This window comes from Enoplosus armatus, chromosome 4 (genome assembly GCF_043641665.1).
Source record: "Enoplosus armatus isolate fEnoArm2 chromosome 4, fEnoArm2.hap1, whole genome shotgun sequence".
NCBI classification, from domain to species: domain Eukaryota; kingdom Metazoa; phylum Chordata; class Actinopteri; order Centrarchiformes; family Enoplosidae; genus Enoplosus; species Enoplosus armatus.
The window spans coordinates 18,267,374-18,281,651 of NC_092183.1; the positions used below are offsets into that span (position 1 = coordinate 18,267,374).

A 14,278-nucleotide genomic window follows, 5' to 3' on the forward strand; every position below is an offset into this window, starting at 1 on the left:
CTCACGTCTAGAAGGAGTCACGAGCAAATTGAAGTGAGTAGAGCGCCACCTGTTGGTGATTTATGGAACATTACACGAAGACCGTAAGTCAACCGTAAATAAACATACAAGGTCGGTGTGTGTCATGATAGTCTGAGTTTGGTTTTATTAATAGTATTAATCGGAACAGGGACTTCCCTGGCAGTGGACTTAAAACCTACATTTATTTACAACATGAATTAATCACATCTATTATATTACAGACTCTCTTGATAAATATCTGTGTGTGAAGAGATGTAGGCCTCCATACATACTGTAAAGTATATGGACTATTATCAATTTTTTATTATCTACCTGTACCTGTGAGTATAAATATATTCTATGTACAGTTAGTTCCAGCTTAATGTTAATGTAAAGGACAATCCTACTAGGAAAGTAAAATATGTTACTGGCATCAACATTGCACTGTGTATATTACATATCAGAGTTAAAGCTCAAGGTCTTACTTTTAGGCTCCTATCTAATTTTAATCTGAAAGTAAATAACAACCAAAACATTTATTCAGAAAGGAGAGAAATTAAGGTATTCACTCAATTTCTTCTCTATTGCTAATTTCTTGCCATTAATATGCGGTGGAGACCTCGGATGGATTGCTTGAATATCCTCTGCTGATGATGATGGGAGGCGACGCCAGCAGCTCTGTTGTTCTGACTGGCATCAGTTAGCCAGTCCCTCCCTATTACATACAAAGCCTGGCTTATATAACAGAGAAGAGACACACACTCCTCACTTTATCTCATCTGACTGCTGCCTATGTGTGGAATTTAAGACAGGATGTCTGCTGAGATGAGTGGGCTGTATTTATGCTGCTGCTGTAAACACGGCAGTATAACTATCTCGCATGAAAGTGAGTGTCTTCATTATATTTTGAATAAGAGGAGTTGCTCAATGCTACAAGTGTTGAACACACAGGACCAAATATTTACATTAGCAAACAGGGAACACAGGCGAGTGTCTTCAGCAAATCTGTTTATTTATTTACTGTGGCAATTTCAAACAAGAAGTTTGTATACAGTGAAGTGATGACACACTGCAGATGGGAAATATTGCCTTATACAGTAGTTTAGACCATGGAACATGAGGTTATAGAGGAAACACATGTACTGTTTATCATAAATACAGACAGACATGACCCGTTCATGTATTGCAGCTTTGTGAGTGCATAGTGTATATTATTCAAAGTGAGCGTTGCACAGGTGCACAGTCAACGCCAGGCATCTTTGACAACATACTGTAGCTTCAGCAATCGCATGAGTCTGACCAATACGGACATTTAATTAGCATGACACCTAGTTCTTCTCATATTTTAGGCCTATCATATGATGAAGTCGAAACACTGTAATGATGTGAATATAATTACAATGATAATGTCCAGACATCAAAATGCTCCACACACAAGCTGACATTCCTGCTAATCATACTTGTCTTGGCCTATGATAAATGAGATAATGACAAAAGGATTTCAACTTAATATACACGCATAAAAAGTTAAAGATTAAAGAATAAAAAATACATTTCTAGTTGAGATGTGGGTGTACGGTCAGCATCGAGAGTTGCACATCTGTCCCTTTGCAGGCTGTACAGTGGCATTATCACAGTCCAGGCAGGTTGCAGTTTATCCTCACATGATATCATTTCCTCTCCCTAGATGATAACATGTGACATGTTGCACATCTGGCTGTCAGAATTTGCTAATTAAAGTTATAGGTGTAAGAAGAGAGCACAGAGTGTAGCATGAAGACCACCACTGCAGTATTAGTAGAGTCAGTGCAATCCATCTGTACATAGAGGTTAAGCGTGGCAGCGGCTCAGCCACAGCCGACAGTGGCTGCCTGGCCTTTTCCATCCATCTCTCTGGAGGATGTGAGGCAGGTGTGCTGCATGTTGTGGGGTGGTGTGCTCATCATGGCAGGGACTGTGCAGTCTCATCAGCAGGCTGTGGCTGGCTCCCAGATACCTCTGGCACAGCACCAGCTTACATCAGGTGTGTCTCATGGAAACCGTGAGCCGAGATTTTCACTGCTGTAAAAGGGCAGAGTGAAATGAATGACCTCACAGTCCAGAAAAGAAAATGTAATAATAAACCTATTTATGTTAAAGTCTTAAGGACAAAGAAATGTTTGACATTTACTTCTTTGGCTCTAGAACTGACTGAGTGCGTACAGTATCTTCAGTAATAATGTGAGGATATTTTCAGCCATATCAGGTGCACATTTTCAGAAGCGCAGCTCCCTTTTCTACAAAGCCTCCTATTTAGATTAAGATAACACTTAGCTGAGGAAGTCGTTTTCACTCTGCAGTCATGCCAGGTTTTTCTGTAATTCTCTATTACGATTGTGTCAAAATATGAAACGACTACTTAACTTCACTTATTTGTCAAAATACTTGTGACTCTAAAATAAGGGGGCATCTGTTCTATAAAACAAGGTCTTAAATCACAAAGTAAAAGCGGTTGTGCACACTTGAACCTTCTAGTCAGCGTCATTTCAAACAATAAGAAACATTGTGCCTTTGTTTATACACTTATTAATTGCTGCATTAATTGCTAATCTGTGTGTACCTTAAAATGCACATTAAGCTACCAGGATGCAAAGATCAATTGGGTGAAGGATTACTATTTAGGGCAGGTTATTAATTATTCATTATTTAATTCTTTATCACCACAAAAAAATAGTTATGGTCTGCAAAAATATTTCATGGCGTTGTGGTTGCCATAGCAGCGAAGATATTCATAAGCTGCTCAAAAGGATACATTTCCTTGCGTTGTTTGGATGAAAATGTGGGCAGTGTGAAAGCAGAAAAGGCAGACGTTGCATGAATCAACAAGAAGCCAACACGTGCTACCACATTAGAGATAATAATTAGCCAAATGAAGAGCTCCAAGTAAAATGTGCCTACACCGAGGGCCATTAGATGCTTAAATGAGACACACCTTGGGCTCATGGGTGCGAGCCGGCATCACAAGCTCACCAGCTTGGCTGAGAGATCCCACTCTACTTGGCTGTGCTCCTCGAAGGGTCACCGTTATCGAAGTGGGGGCTTTCTGCCCTACTGACACACAAACAAAACTACTCAGCACTAAAAGCTAGACATGCTAATCCCCAGAATATACTAAAACGCACTTGAGCATTCGACTTTGCCACAAAAATTGTCAAACATGTTGTAATGGAAGTCATCAGATTGACCTTTATGCATTGTGGGTAGGTTAGCAAATTAAAACAACAGCAGGATGTTGGACAATGAACATAATGAGAAGTTTTAGTCAAGTGAGGAGGGTGAGAAATACAACTGCTTCACACAGCAATGAAAACGTGAGTTTGATTCCAGTCTTTATTGTAACAACAGGAACAGAGCTTGGGTAATTGCCATGTGCTAATTTTATTGCTTTTCAACACGTCTCTGAAAGAGGTCAGCATTCATACTTATCATAAGCCGGTGATTGAATGGAAGGGTTTACAAAATGTTACTACATGAAGAGGCAGACAAATTAAACAAATATGAAATGATAGCTCTAACAAACAAATCTGACATACAAAAGCAGCCTGGATTGCGCTTTTGGGTATCTTATTAAATTTGGTCAACTTTACCAACATTGGTTTCACACATTTATATTTTACATTTGCATCCATTTCTACATGAACATTATGTGTCAAGCATAAGCTGGGAATTTTGATCTTACATTTCCCAAATGGCTCTTTCTCAACATGGAAACAAAACATGCCGTTCGCCGCTGATCTGCCCTCTGATGCTGTATAGCTGCACATCTGACCGCGAAAACCTTATAGCAGTCAGGTTCTTCCAGGCAAACTATCTACACACACGTCGACAGGGCTGTCCTCTACTGCGGCAACCCTCCCTGGCCTACAGACGTCTTGAACTACTGTTTCCAAAACAAAGGATGAATGAACCCTGGCATTCAACGTGGCCGTCGCGTTTTGGCAGCTCGAGACATACCAGCGGTCTGATTGGTGATGTGCGCCAAGCCAGGCAAGCTGCTGGCAAGTTTGGCCAGCCCGCCATTGGTGAGCAGCTGGTGGATGGCGGTGGTTTTAGCGACTCCTCCTGTGGTGACCACAGGCACCGCCCGGAGCAGAGTACTGCTGCTGGTACCGACGGAGCTCAGGACCTGACCCTGGGGCTTGCCACAAACCGCCTGAGGGTGGAGAAGAAGAAGACAAACAAATACTGTAAGGTTTAGACAGACATGTACACAACAACAGACTGAGGACGAATTTAATATTTTACTTCCATTCGCTCTCACAATGTCCTGCTTTATGTACAACACATTGATATAAACAGGGTGGACAAAATATTTAAAACCACTCTCATTATAATACAAGACAATTCAACAGCACCACAAACTACAACCTCAAAAATCAATGCCTCTAAAACATTACAACCTTCATGAGGGTAGTATTTATTGCAGGTCTGTAGTTGTAGTTTTAGGTGGACCTAATAAACTGGCAACTGAGTGGGCTATATATTTGTGTGTGAATCTGGTAATGTGAAAAAATCCTACTAGCATACCTGGATACATTTTTTTGTATACAACACTGGTCAACATAAAAGGCAAGAAATGAACTCCTCTGTTTTAACCGGTTAGGGTTAGGGTTACAGTTCATTTATACACACTATTTACAGGTGTTTTAGCCAATTAACCACAAAACTATGCATACTTGCATTGTCAGTATAGTATACATAAGTCCTTGACTATACTTTAAACAAGCAAAACGTCCATTGTGGTCGTTCAAACCTTTATGTAATGTAACCATAGAACCAAAGGTACCTGGGTGCTGCCTGTGTTGGCTGCTGTGGAGGGCAAGCTAGGAGTTTTGGTGACGATCTCCTGAAGACTGAAACTTAGGCCTTGTAACAGACTGCTGGCGGAAGGTGCTGGACACAAACACAAAAGACAGTGAAAATGGAGCTGAAATTTGGGTGAAATCAATGCCAAAGAAATAGGAACACAACTTCTTTTACAAACTGCTCCCACCCAGTCCCCCCACAGGCCTAAACTAGATGGACACACACTCTCTCTCACATACACACACACACCATATGAAAGTCATGTCCAAAGGTTAAGGTTTGGGACAGTGACAGACAGTGATGGCGCAAGAGGTGATCAATGATGATGTTTGCTTAAATGTGTTGTCCTCACACACTGTTCTCATCTGGTGTTCAAACTCTACGAAGCGTTTAGAACTGCACTGTGTGTTTAGGCAACTGTGCTGAGGTTAGGTGCACAGTTGAGAGTGCAAACAGGTGTGCAGGGCAGGACAGGACAGAGATACCTTGGGCAGTAGCCGGAGCTTGCGCCTGGACTGGTGTGGAGGACCCTGACACCATGCAAGGCTGCACGCTGTTGAATGAGCTGGAGCCTGGGGACAGGGCACCAGACACCTCTGAGAGACTACCAGACCTGCAGTGACACACATAACCACCAATCTACTCAGGAGCTACCCCAGCAAGTGCTGTTTGGCCATCACTCAGCTCCCAAACTCTGAGCACACCACTCATCAATCCCTCTGCACCAGGCACACTTTTGTCCACTAAGGTGGGAGTGGGCAGGGGTGCAGGCATGATTAGGGGTTTAAGCGCTCTACACTCAATGTGTCTGTGTGTAGCAGATCAGCTAGCTTACCGATGGCCTGTAAGAAGTCCAGAGAGCTCCTTGGCTCCAGCCACAGTCTGTCCCACTGTCACTGTTAAGGGCTTCCCAGAGACACCCACTGCATGGACATAGGATCATATCATGACAGTTGGTTATTTAACTTGGAGAAAAGAACAGATACTTCATATGGCCGTTTTTTAGAAAAAGGCTGAAACAATTACCAGCTAGTCGTGCATTACAGGTACCACACTTTTTCATACCATAAATGGTTTTCACTACCAAGCAAAAAATACATTTCTCTTATTATCATTCCATCTAGAGATCTGTATGAAGGGTGCTGCTCTTTTTCCCATCCTGTCTGCCCACTACCCGATTTTATCAATCCCCAAGAAAACAGTGCCTGTTTACTCTGATCGTAGGAAAAGAAAAGGCCCAGGCAAGCTTTCTCACTGTTTAAAGAAAGCCCATATGTCCCACATGTAAATAATGAAGTCAGGATAGCAGGTCTAGTACCTTCCTGCGCAGCAGGGTTGATGGTGCCCCCTGCTGACTCGCTTTGGGAAACAATGGTGACCTTGATCTTGGCTCTCTTGGAGGCTTTGCTTGGCGTGGGACTAGGCGTCTGCCTCCTCTTGCCGTGGGATCTCAGTTCATCTCTGTCCAGGCCCTCCATCTGATCACTGGTCACTGGCACTGCACCACACAAACAAACAAACGCACGCACATAAACACATATAAACCTGCTTTGAAAAGTGCTTGGCAATATAATGTGTGCTATTGAAATGTAAAATTCAAAGCATGAAGAGCTGTGTAGTGAGGAGCCAGTGCAGTATTTTAGTATGTGACATTCATATACAATTAAGGGCAATGGAAACAAGGAAAGAAGTGAAAAGGCACAGAGGAAAGAGAAAGGAAGAGGGAAAGACACTTACCAAAAATACAAGGCGGAGTGCCAGGAGGAAGATTTTTCCTCACAAGCATGTTTTGTTTCATAAAAGCAGCAAACTGAGCTGGAATGAATTGGAAAAAAAGCCGGAAAGGAAAGTTGTAGGAAGAGAAGAGACAGAGGATGAGAGAAGAGTATTTCAGTCACGTTCCATCTTGCCCCATCAGATGTCGTGACGTGATAATCTCTTAAAAATTTCATTTGCAAATCACTTTCCCATCTCACATACCACCCCGTCTGCTCAGCTGGCACGCTTTTTGCAAAATTCAGCAGAAGCTGAGGTGAATGACTCATTGTAACAAGTGTACATAAACAAGCGGGGCGATTGCGAGAGCTGTGTACGCACAGGTACCAAGGATCACTGCGTACGTGTAAGTGAACGTCCATGCGCTCAGAAATGAGTGCAGCGTTGAACTAACCTTGAGCCTGCTTGTGAGTGAGTACTGTGCCAGAGCGCTGCATGTGTGTCTTGAGGAGCTGCGTAGCTGTGATCAGACTGGACTTCTGTGCTGGAGACAGACCAGATGTCTTGGGTTTGGGACTTGAAGTGGGACTGCTACAGACACTAGACAGATCCTGAGAACACAGTGAAGAGGAGAAACATCAGAAGAGTAATGATTCATTAGTGTCAGTCATTGAACATGTAGACAGTGTAAACCTATTTCATTTAATATTCATTAGACACGATTAGGGCTGTAGCCGACTCAGAATTTGTCTTTCGAATCGGATTTGGCTTTATTGAACTGCCAGATTTTTGAACAGGGTTCGGCGGGACGTTCAGGGTGACAGCAACGTTCAGTAATGTAGTAAACAAACCAAGTTAGCCCTCCGAGCTAATGCGTGCTAACTACGCTAACGACGGTTCGGAAAAAAACATGGGGTGTCCAACTGATGACTGATTAACTTTCAGGGGGCAGACACGATACTTTGATTTGAACATGGTTACAGCCAGCCCTGTATATTCCTCCCAAATGCAGTGTATTCAATTATTATTCCATGTAGAAATAGAAATATTATTTAAAGTACTTTAAAATACACTTTAAAATGGTCATTGTAGCCGCTGTTAACTGACCTCTGAACCTGATGGTGAGATGGGAACTCTAAGCGCAGGGGAGGAAGGTCGTCCTCTCTCCATGTCAAAGGGAAGCTCCCGTCGAGGCCTTTTCTTCTTCTCTGTGTCCAGGTCCCTCATCTCCCCTGAGCCATGGCCGTGGCCCTCTGCCCGTGTGAGGACGCCAGACAAGAAGTCAGCAATCTCATCCTACAGATCAGTGATGAGAAAAAACACCAACATAGGCATTTTTGACATTCTCAAAGGGTACTGCAGATGATGAGAAACTCTCCAGAGAAAATTTAATATTTACAGTTACAAGGACCAACCTGAATGCAGCGGTCCACCATGGTTTGCGTCAGTCCCTCTGATTTCATCTTTGCTGAATTGATTCTGTTAAAGGAGACATTTAGTGTTACTATTACTATGAAATGATATTAAAGTCACACTCAACTAGAAAGAATATGATGTAATATGATTTCTTGCTCCTTAAACCACCAATCAGAGGTTGTGACTCACCTGAGGTTGTCGTCTGCTCCTCCCACCACCACCATGCTGTTGTCTGCCCTCAGCTTCTCTCTGAGCTCCTCCATACCTTCTGTGCTGCACTGCAGAGCGTTCTGGCCAACCACAAACAACACTGGGGTCTTCATGTCCAGCAGCGGGTCATCCACATCCTGCAAACCAGTAACACATTAACATTCATTGCAACTACTGACTTGAAGCCAAAGTTCATTTTTTTCAGCAGAAACAATGAATTAATAGAAAAGGAAATCACTGAAAGATAAAGCCTTAGGTCCTACCCCTCTTGGCCCGTTGACTGTTTGCAGCGGGAAGCCGAGACACACCACAGCAGTCAGATACTCCATAAGGGATACCTGTAATTAATCAGTATTTAATTAACTAATGATGCTTTAAAGGAAAGGAAAGACATCTGCATTTTTTACACTTAGCCTCACATTAGATCGGTATGATACATGATGAGAAGTCTTACATGACAAGCAATGAGGGCACCAGCGTTCCAGCCAACCAGGATAATGGGTTTGTGGGGGAAGTGACTGTGAACCTGGTGGTTAGATTTTATAACACTTGATCAATACAGCTGCATACACATTGTGTACAACATCAAATATTAAACAATACAGAATCTGTATTTTAGATGCATCTATTTCTTCCATTTTGCCTTCACAGTTATCATCACTGGAGAGTTAAATGAAGCGGATGAGACAAGAAAAAATGTTGTGTAATTAATTTTAATAAGAGAAATTCTAACACAATATGTCTAGTAGGTCAGTTTGTGGTTTAATGTGCACGTACTGAGCATTATCTTTTAATAATACACACCAAAGAAGAAAGTATGAAACTTAGAAAAGACAGAAGATAGAAATTAATATTTCATAAAGGCTTCTTTATCTTGAGCCAACTTGAGTTATCATAAATATAAAATTACTTAAAGTTTTACACATCTCAGCAAGTCTGTTTTGATCATTTGGCCAGTATATGGTCATCTTTCATGCAAAAAATGCTATTTGTTTGTGCACATTAAAAACAAATCTACTACATGAATTTCACAAACAGCACACAGTTACCAAACAAAGTACCAATATAAAAACATCTTACCTCCATGACCTTGGCCCTCACAGTGCCCAACATGTGCTCTAGGCACTGTGTGATGCCAATATTTGCTCCACTGTTCACATGACTGTGCACTGGGATGACCTGATATAAAAACAGCTGTTACAGGCACTTTTCTGAGATTAATAAAAACCCAAATTCTTGGTAACATATAGATTTAACTGAGCGAGACTTCAGACCTTTCCCAAACAAGAGAGCTGCGACTGCCAGAATCTCATTCGCCGCGAGGTAGCAAGGGCAGGATTGGTGGGACTTGATGGTGCAATTAGGATGAGTGGGGATCCAGGAAGCTTGGTCTGAAACAATGAAGAAAACAGACAGGGATCCGGTCTTTAACTGTCACGATCCATGAAGAATTAAGTTTTTCAAAAAGTTGTTAAGAAGATGCTTTCTATTACAAACTGAGAGTGAATGGTTAAGTATTACTGGTTTGTTTTGAGACAGGACTCCAACAGCTGGGTCCCAGGGCCGTTTCAGTAGCAGAGACAGGGCCTCTGCACTTGGAGCGCCAGTCTTTGCAGACGTCAGCAACATTCTGTCAATCAGCAAGGGCAACTTCAAAGACACAAAGATTAATAGAAATTAATCAAGAATCCCAGATCCTGCAGATACTGGTGCAGACATCTGACAGGAACATTCAAGTACACACATCATACCTTGCTTTTGAGAGTCTGCAGCACATCCAGGTAAGCAGCAAGCATGGCGAGACTTAAGGATTCAATCATGGTAGTGTGTAACCAATGCGTCAGTTTGGAGTCCCAGTTCACACTGGCTAATGCATGCCGCACCTTCCTGGCACATTTGTCCACAGCTATCCTCCGCAAAATTGGCTCATTGGAAGCCTAAGTGAAACAAGATCACACAATAGACTCAGTGATACTTCAGTCATTTTGAATTGAAGAAATAAAAATTATTCATAGCCATGCTGTAATTTAATCCACAGCACACAAAAATAAGTTTTGCCATGCCAACAATGTCAATTTACAAATGGATTTAGTCACACCTATCACTTCACAGGACACTTCACGAAACTCGAAATAACTGGGCAGGTGCATTTCAAATTATGATACATGCTGGTTTGTCGATAACCTCCCCATTTGATTTCACTTACATTTAGCGTTTGGCCTGAATCCATATGCTCACCAAAAAATGAATAGTTAAAAACCGCTACAATACCGATTTTTGCCAATTTTAAAGTAGTGTGTAGTCACCGTTTTAAAACCTCATTATTGATCCACTCTCTCCACTTGAGGGTCTGTCACAAGACCGAACCCAAACACTGCTTTTAGTGTCAAAAACATGATATGTTTACTCCCAACAGAGTACACTGTTTTGCAGCAGCTTTCGAGATATAGTTGCATTGATTTGTTGGGTGTATGACAGACGAAAACCATCCACATCCATAATGACAATCTAATAGAGAAGTGACGTAAGCTATATACACACTAGAGTTCAAACAATCCTTGATGCACAGTAAATTTAGCTTTACAGTGTCTTAGTTATCAAACAAGGGGGAAAGCATACACACTGTTGCAACTCTAGACTAAGCATTACATATACAATGTGTAATAACTACCAGACTGATTTCAGAGAGCAATTAATGTTGAATTGTTTCAATCCAGCACTCACAAATGGTGCTGAAGAACTTACACATTGTCCTCAATTTAATTTTCTTGGGAAAATAATGAGATAAAATGAGCACAACTTACATTTTCATTGGCCAGGCGGGCTAATCTCTCAGCTTGTAGAGCTTTAAGGACTTTATTGAACAGTTTGTTCTGGGCCACTGACCATCCAGTCCTGAAACACAATAATGATAATGTAATACATACAAGTGTCAAGTAAAACAGCAGATAATAAATGAACAGTGGATCGCTCCAGATGTTTGATTACTTGTTTATATGTTCCTCCCAGTCGTCAGGGGGTGGAGGGCTCTCAGCAACCGTACGAGCAAACAGAACATGTCGCTCACACTCCTTCATCACACTCAGAGCTTTCTGATTATCATACAGAGGAACAGGTGTCGGTGTGACTGTTTCCACATCTATTACAGAATCAGAGTCTCTGCAGACAAAGGAAAGAAGATCAAATTACTGCAAGGCAGAAAAATAGTCACAAGAGCTAAGAAACAGAGTGGGAGGCTGATGACAATCCCTAGATATAGTCTGATATCTAGTTCAGTTACAGATTAAGATCAGGTGCTTTTTGACTCACGACAAGGCTTCAGGCTGGCGACGAGGGGTAACAAACAGCGTCCTTGTGGGCCGGGCGCTGCTGGCATCTGGGTGGGCATTCCACGGCTTGGCATAGCTGTGGTCCAGAAACACCAAATCCAGCTCTCTCTCATGAGCTGACAGCTGGAAAAGCAAGGATGTGCCCATCTTTCGCGCTGATATCTGGAAATCCTTATCCCCACCACGATGCATCTTCTTCCTGGGCCCCAAAGGGCCCCGGGAAGAGCTCAACAACTTGTGTGGATTCAGACCAAACTGGCGAAGAGGAGCTGAAATGTATTATTTGAGATGTAAAATCAACAAATTCCTCTCTTTGCTTTCCACTAAGGAACTTAATATCCTTTTATGATTATGTTGAACACAATCTGAAAGCTGAAAGGTTAAGGGGCAACAATTCTTATTAATGATTAATCATTTACATAATTGTTTAAAGAAAAAAAGAAGAAAAAAGAAGAAAAAAGAAAAGGTTCAAGCTTCTTCAATGTGGACATATGCTGGTTTACTAAACTATACTAACTATAGTAACGTAAATTGCATATCTCTGGGTTTTGGACTGATGGTCAAAACAAGACATTTGAAGATGTTACCTTGGAAGGTGATGGACAACATTTAATATTATTCTGAAATTTTATCGACTAAACGACTAATCGAGCAAATAACCGGCAGATTAATTGATAAGGGAAATCGCTAGTTACAGTCCTAGCATAATCTGACGTGCAGAGCTGCTTTGTCTAACGTTACAGTGAGCACCACCCATTATTGCAATGTACTGCATACTGTTAGCTTATATAGCACCATTGACCTGTTTTAGGTTGAATATAACTTCTAAACCAAACATTGACACATCGGTAATAAATATAAAACTATTCTACTTGGCAATTAAGTCAATATTTATCATTTACGTTAAAGCTGTAACGTTATAAAGGGGCTGACGACTGTGGGCTGGCCTGGCATGCTAACGTTAGCATAGCAAGCTAAAAGCTATCTGAATGGCGCTATCGCTGCGTTCTGCTGCTCACCTTTTCGCTCTATAACTCCATGTTTGTCGTGTCGGTTTAAACTCTTGTTTCGAGCCAAAAAGGGCCGAAGAAGGGCGTTATTCTGGGTAAATTCTAGGGGTTATATAAAACACTAGTATTTAGTGCGTACAAGCCTCATTTCCTTTTGTTGTGTGATGTGTTGCCATGTTGAGATCCAAACCCCTCTTTTACAGGGCACTAAAATCAAGTCGGAAAGCCAGGACTACGTTTTAACCAAACTGGCAACCCAGTTTGTGGCGCGTCAGTGAGTGACGCAAAACATGGTCTGGACTGCAGCAGAGTCTGGATCATTTACAAAAGTACACGGTACCTTGAATAATAATAATAAAATAATGAACCTAATGCATGTGAATAGTCTTATTCGGTGTGTTTAGTGAGTTCCTTTGTAGGTAATTAAAGGTAATGTTAAATATAGCCCAGTTTGTGCCTCTCATGTGTATCTTACGCCACGAGCCACGCGTTATAGGCGATTTCGTACACCAGAAATTGAAAGAATGATCTTAATTTTCGATCTTTTATTTTATTTTATTTTATTTTTTTATGTTTAAGGTTTGAGTTTGATATAAGTTTGTTCAAAGACGTGCATGTTAACAGGCAGTGGAAGTCCAGAGCTGATATATATGACGAATGTCACCTCAGGTCATGTGACACTTGACGCTAAAATATGTTATCCCATATTAATATGCCTAATGATACCAAAAGATTTGGACATTTTTACGCCACAAAAGTACCACTAATTCTTCTAAGAGAACATGACTACGAGGAACTATATTTTGTCATATCTTAAAATGAACCTGAACTATGTATGACATGACTTTATCTCTGTTGTACATGGCACATGATACATACAAACAGTGGTGACCACTTTCAGTAAACTGACCACCCCTCCGCTCCCCTTATTTAACTCCAAAGGTCCCTGCTGACACACTACTTAAAAGACAGAGCCCTTAGAATACAATCTACTTTAACCTCTTACGTAAACACCATTCAAACCAGAAAAGTTTGACTGTCACTATGGTGAGTTTTAAAATTGTTGAGTTATGAAATTCTGGTTACAATTGTTTGTAGCTGTTGTTGTGTTTTGACGGGATGAAGTAATACAAGAGAGATTTGTTATAAAATGCGATGCTTACTAGTGCATAATGATTCATTTTGACTCATGGCATGGGCCTCAAGTCATGGTAGTCAAAATGGCAACACTTTACAGAGTGATTAATCTGTGTTTTATGCTGGGATACATGTCTGGATTCAGTATGCTGAGATCAAATGTTAAAGCTATGATGTTTGTTTCCGTTTTTCCTGTGAAGAAATATTTGGCTCTGGCTTTGCTGCTATGTGCTCTGGCGTCACTGTCAAACGCTCAATGCTTCAGTAAGGCCGTGAGACCAGGTAAAAGGAAATTTAAAAAACACACAGTACTTATGGTTCATACACACGTTTTCTTCATTAGATTAATATCAAAACATTCCACACATGATGACTCATTATGACCACCCTTTATTTCCACTCATAGACATGACCCATTGTCAGGACGATGTGGATAAGACATGGCATGCAGTAGGATCTTCATGGAGAAACAGTAAATGTTGGGACTGTTCTTGCAGTGGATGTTGCGCAGTGTAAGTACACAGATCCCAACATTTTTGTTTTTAAATGGGAAAAAATATGTATTCATCTCTGAATTTGCATAGTCTACTGTTAACTGTGTGTTCACTGTGTGAT

General features: G+C 41.3%; 1 protein-coding gene across 4 annotated transcripts; it reads right to left on the reverse strand.

Moving 5' to 3' along the window:
* Positions 1–1,951: 1,951 nt before the first annotated feature.
* Positions 1,952–12,672, reverse strand: kansl3 (KAT8 regulatory NSL complex subunit 3). Of its 4 annotated transcripts, XM_070904041.1 has the most exons (22): positions 12,536–12,672; positions 11,497–11,785; positions 11,176–11,346; positions 10,992–11,082; positions 9,939–10,124; positions 9,709–9,837; positions 9,462–9,578; positions 9,268–9,366; positions 8,642–8,713; positions 8,451–8,525; positions 8,167–8,324; positions 7,977–8,040; positions 7,669–7,857; positions 7,016–7,172; positions 6,583–6,660; positions 6,164–6,343; positions 5,681–5,768; positions 5,331–5,458; positions 4,826–4,932; positions 3,994–4,192; positions 2,972–3,090; positions 1,952–2,061 (listed from the first exon to the last, which is right to left on the reverse strand). In XM_070904041.1, the coding sequence occupies exons 2-22, from the start codon at positions 11,706–11,708 to the stop codon at positions 2,056–2,058; spliced, it is 2,625 nt and encodes an 874-aa protein (XP_070760142.1). In that variant the 5' UTR covers positions 11,709–11,785; positions 12,536–12,672; the 3' UTR covers positions 1,952–2,055. The 4 variants fall into 4 exon arrangements, with proteins under 4 accessions (XP_070760142.1, XP_070760143.1, XP_070760144.1 ...); XM_070904042.1 differs by lacking the exon at positions 6,583–6,660; XM_070904043.1 differs by lacking the exons at positions 1,952–2,061; positions 2,972–3,090; positions 6,583–6,660 and having other exon boundaries at positions 3,352–4,192.
* Between the last annotated feature and the right edge of the window lie 1,606 nt (positions 12,673–14,278).